This window comes from Vollenhovia emeryi, unplaced genomic scaffold (assembly GCF_000949405.1).
Source record: "Vollenhovia emeryi isolate VEMERY1.0 unplaced genomic scaffold, V.emery_V1.0 DF939165.1, whole genome shotgun sequence".
Classification (NCBI taxonomy): domain Eukaryota; kingdom Metazoa; phylum Arthropoda; class Insecta; order Hymenoptera; family Formicidae; genus Vollenhovia; species Vollenhovia emeryi.
Genome location: NW_011967201.1, coordinates 1,416,090 through 1,421,269, shown reverse-complemented (window position 1 = coordinate 1,421,269; position 5,180 = coordinate 1,416,090). Strand labels below are relative to the sequence as shown.

General features: G+C 50.7%; 1 protein-coding gene across 1 annotated transcript in view; it reads right to left on the bottom strand.

The window, feature by feature from the left end:
• Window positions 1-4,035, bottom strand: part of LOC105564429 (protein espinas-like) — a 17,007-nt gene extending 12,972 nt beyond the window's left edge. Inside the window, exons 1-2 of the mRNA XM_012016784.1 lie at window positions 3,509-4,035; window positions 849-1,155 (exon numbers count right to left, since the gene is read on the bottom strand). Coding sequence (XP_011872174.1) covers window positions 849-1,155; window positions 3,509-4,035 — 834 coding nt within the window. The remainder of the gene's footprint in view (window positions 1-848; window positions 1,156-3,508) is intronic.
• Between the last annotated feature and the right edge of the window lie 1,145 nt (window positions 4,036-5,180).

Below are 5,180 nucleotides of genomic sequence, written 5' to 3'. Positions count from 1 at the left end.
GAGAGAGAGAGAGAGAGAGAGAGAGAGAGAGAGAGAGAGAGAGAGAGAGAGAGAGAGAGAGAGAGAGAGAGATACACAAAAATGTTCAATAATTGGAAAACTATTGCAACAGCATATTCCTAAGACCAAATAAAAATAAAAGAGAAGGTAAAAATAAAAGAAAGGGGGAGGGAGGAGAGCATTGATAATTATTAAAAATTATTTCGAAAGAATCGAGTTCGCCGAAGTTTGTTTATATCGCGTTATACGGCAGCATGATCCTCGGGCGTTCCTTTTTTTAAGAACGGAATCTGTCGAAAGGGAAGATCGAAGGGTACGACCGTACAGTTAATACATTTTGCGTCTTGTGCATTCTCTCCTTTCATGCCCTTTTTCGGGGTGAACCCCTCGATTACGCTTTATCATCGTTATGCCCAGCGAGAGCTTTCACCGGCGCGGGGTCTGATGACTCACTGCGCCGTCGTCGTTCACGATGGTAATCGTCCCGGCGATCTGCGGGCCCGCCACCGCGGTCACTGGTCCCCGGCGAGACGAATCGCCGGGGACACCCTCGCATTACACGCATACGCGACCGCGGTCCCCGTCTCTCCACCTCTTTTCCTCTCCTGCCTCAACAGCGCGTTAATTGATCTCTATCATTACACAAAGTGTAAAGGTGTGTAAACATTTCTGCGCCCTGTTTACCCGACTTACTTCAGCCTCGTTATTTTAATCCCCGGCCTTCTTTGAAACGCCACTACGCCGCGCGTGTACGCTCGTTAGTTTCTATTTTTGAGGGATTCGGCGCGCACGGTGCCCGCAGGACGCTTCGTGATCCCGGGGTGAAATAAATCTGTACTTCATTTTACCTGGTCGGGCCTCAGCCCGGGCGGCACCCACGTGTACTCCTCGAGCGCGCAGCCGCTGTCGTCGTCGCTCTGCGAGTGCCTCTGGTGATGCTGCATCAGAGCCTCCTGCAGCGCGAGGCCGGCCGGCGCGGCTTGCACCGGGCTCTTGAACGGCTCCTGGTGAGGCGCGCCCCCGGCGCCGCTTGGAAAGGCCATCGCCATCGCCATCGGCGGGCCCGGGCCCAGGCCGAGTCCCGAGGGACCGCCCGCCTCCGTCGAAACCCTCTGGTGCTCCTCCCGCGGGCACCTGCAGCTCCTGCACACTTTCCTGTAAGGAAAAATACATACTCATAAGAACAACGGTTATTTCGTTAATATCTAAATATCTTTTTTAATCGCGCTGCCAGATCGTACCCGGAGAGCATCTTCTTTTAAAATTTATCCTGAAAATATTGTAATCGTGCGACAACACAGCGTTTCACAGAATTTTATGAAGCTTTTTGAAATTTTACCATTACACAGTTGAATAATGTGTGTTGAATTTAACATAATTTAATTAGATATCACATGTCCCAAACGGTCCACACAAATTTTTGTGTTGATTTAACATAATATGGATATGTTAAATGAGGACACTAATACTCTATTAATATTTCAACACAAACTAAATGTAAATCTCAAAATAATTTGAAATAAATTTTGTGTATAATTAACATATTTTTAATGACAAATTTAAAAAATGTAATTTTTACATTTCGCAGATGTAATACGTCAAATGACGGTTCAAAATCACTCTCACTTATGTCATATAGAACAAAATCAACATTTTATTCTGTAAATTTTAACAGATAAGTCTTGTTACTAATAATATAGAACATATGTATTGTGTCAGATTAAAAAATAAGTACGCATTGTGTTGTTTTAACATTTCGTTTCAAGTACTTAAATAATTTTACATTCGAGGTCAATTAACTTAAATTAACACATGAATGTGTTGAACATTTAACGCAAAAATTTTAACCGGCATTTTCTTTAACAAGAAAACACAAAATTTCCAACTGTGTAACCTTTGACAAACTCTCATAAAGTTCTTCAAAATGCCATGTTGTCCCACGATCACATGACTTTCAGGAGAAATTTTAAGAGAAAATTCTCCCTTACGTCTGTGTACTTGACAGAGATTAGAATGTCCGTCTTAATTTTTTAGAGAACAGTGTTACGGCCGCTGTCGTCATTGTTATCCGCGTTGCATTAAATTACCTGGTCGAATAAGTTCTCTGTCACGCCACATTGTCTGATGGGAAGTGCGACAGAAATATATGCGAAATATAATTGTACATATCACGATCGCAAGATAGACGTGAAAAGATTCTCACGGGGGTAATCCTTGAGGAGCGCAATTGTGTTTCATGTTTCTCCGAATTAAATTACAGACCTACAATTTAGGATCTTCCTATTATTAGAGCCTGGAATCTCACCTAATTACAGACCTAAGTCCTGTAAAATCTACCTGGGTTAGGGCGGCCCAGAATTCTGGAATGTGGAACTACGTGTCCAAGGTATATCCGACAATATCCGGAAATTCTGCCCCGTCCGTAAATATGCGCCGCGCTTATTAGTGCGCGTCACATGTGCAATGATACAAGATGAAAATCGGGGACGTAGTGAAGACGTAAGAGACAAATTGGGGACGTAGTAACGATCGAAATAGAACTTGATGCACACGACAAAATAGAACGAAGGATGAATTATTATCTCGCCTGACCACCGACAGCGACTGGTTCCTCGCTTGAATAAATCGATACGTTTCAATCTGAAGTTCTCCGCTCCGCGAGCGCGCACGGAAATCGCACACACGTGCTGTTCCACATGTTCCGCATCAGCGAGCGAAACTGCTATCGAGACGTTCGCGCGAGGATGTCTTCCACCGCGCGGCCGAGCAACGATTCCTGATTAATAGAGATTCCGCTGTGGGCTGTGCAAATATGTCGTTTTCCACCGTCGAGAGAGGACGGTAAGGCTATTAAACGGGAAATTGCGCTCCAGATAAGCCTACGTGAAAGTAGACAAGGTAATAAAAGCAAACTTGATAATATGTTTCAGTCACGCGGCATTCGATTTTTACTTCTCGAAATCCTCGCCTCGTTAAATTCCCGGCTCGTTAAATCCAATTTCTGTGAAAATATATCGTGTGATATCGCTCGACTCCAATAACAGCGTAACTCCTGCGTGTGTAGTACAGTTCAGTTGGTCTGCGACTCTAATTCTCTCGCATATTCCTAATTTGTTATGGTATTAAATACGCATCTCGAAAACCACTTTGCAGCTTAAATCGAGCTTGTTGAAATGAAAAACAGACGCGGAAATAAAATATGGCTTCATGCCTGCAAAGTGTAGAATTCGCCAACGGCTCTCAATTTTCACTGGCATAATTTCAACAGACACTTCATGTTAAATACCTCGGATTTATAACCGAAAATGTCTCGCACGCCCAACGTACACGCGCAGACTCATCGCCTAGATTTGGTAACGAACGCTCCACCATCTTTTCACGCGGCACATTTTAATTTAACTCCCTGGCCTCCTCGAACCGCAGGGGGAAATTTCACGTCCGAGAAAAAAAAAGAATGTCGAAATATTGAAAAACGCATTCCTCTTCGTCAGCGCCGGCAGTAACTTACTCCGAACAGCCGGCGGCCGCATCGTAACCCGAATGCACCGAGCCGCAGTCAGCTACGCGGCCGCATTCCGCGTCTCCCGCGGCACGGCGACCGAAACTGGTCCCGTCGTCGTGATGGGCGCCCTTCAGGAACTCCACGCACTTCTCCGTCGGGCTGGCGCGCGTCGCCGCCAGCGCCGGGCAGCCGACCATCGCGGCGACGACGTCGTCGACGTCGTCGTCGTCATTGCCGCTCGCGCCGTTCTCGCGATTTCTCAGAAACGCGTCCAGGTAGTGGTGCTCGGCGTCGGTGATGGTCGGCAGGTCGTAGACGCCGGGCGTAGTCCAGGGCGCGTCGATGCCGGCGGGACGCGCCGCGGCGTCCTCGTCGTTCTGCTCGACGCTACTCCTGGCGTCCTGGTTGTTCTTTCTGCCGTAGAGCTTTCGCAGGTACGCCTCCTGGTGGCTCCTGGTGGCCCAGCATCCGCCCTGCCACCATCGCTTCGAGCCGAGCACCGCCGTGCGTCTTCTCCGCGCCAGGCTCGACATGCCTCTTCTTGCGCGATGAACGGCGAACGCGAAGACCGGCGAGCAACGGCAACCACATCCGGGCCGACGGGGACGGTGGTCGTTAAGATCGATTTCCACCGGCGGTTTCTTCCTCTGTGTGCTACACGGCGTAACCCCGGCCCCCGACGGTAATAATCGCCGTGGCCGGGACCTTCTAATCTAGGGAACGCCGGCGGGGAACCACTCTCGTTCCTCCCAACCCCCTGCCTCCCCCGCGCCCCCCGGTGTATTATGTCCCTTTTCGCGACCACCGCCGCTCGTCCTCCCGCAAAAGCTAATAAGACGACGCTTCGGGGCACTCGAGACACGCCGGGGTTTTTGCTCCCACGTAGAAACCCTTCTGCGGGTATAAGCGTATTAAATGCCTCTCGTGGTATACGCTCTTGATTGCGTCTGGAGCCTGGCTTTCCTGGAAGGCGATGGCTCGCCCAGGAGGCCGGCGTTTGCCCGTCGCGAACGGACTTTTTGCCGATATATTCGCTCTTGTATTCGGAGTCCTCTCGGGGGGAGCTAACGAGACGTACGCTTCAGCTCTTATCGTTCGTCAGTGTCCTCGCCCTGGCGTCAATGTAGCCCGATCGATAGACAATCGGTCATCCAGCCGCCATCAGTGATATTCGACACTTTAGGCCTCTACGCCGCTCGAAACTTCCTTTTCGCTTCCCTCGAGCGCGTTCCTGTCAGTCGCCACAAAGACTGCCCGATCCGTTCGCCGATTCTGTCCCGTTGCAGTGCGCTCCATTATCGCGAGATGTCAACGACGCCCGCGCTCGCGGGAACATCGCGCCGCCGCGGGACGGACGTAGGGAGGAAATGGGAAGGATCTGTTTCGTCCCGCGAGAACGGAGGCGTCTCGCGTCGCGATCGAGCCGCCAGGTGCCGGACGGAGCGGACGCGAGAACGGAGGGCTCAATCGCGCGGTGCCGCGGCACCGTATCGTCGCCGTCGTCGTCTCGCGAACGTCTCGCCACCGGCAGGATCGGGCTCATCGCGCCGCCCGTTCACCATCTCCCGGTCGGCACGCGCGCTCGCGAAACGCGAGCGAACCCGCGACCTCGGTCTCGAGCAGCAAGGGCGAGGGAGGCAGTGGAAGAGCGGGGGGGGGGGTGATCGGAGAGAGAACA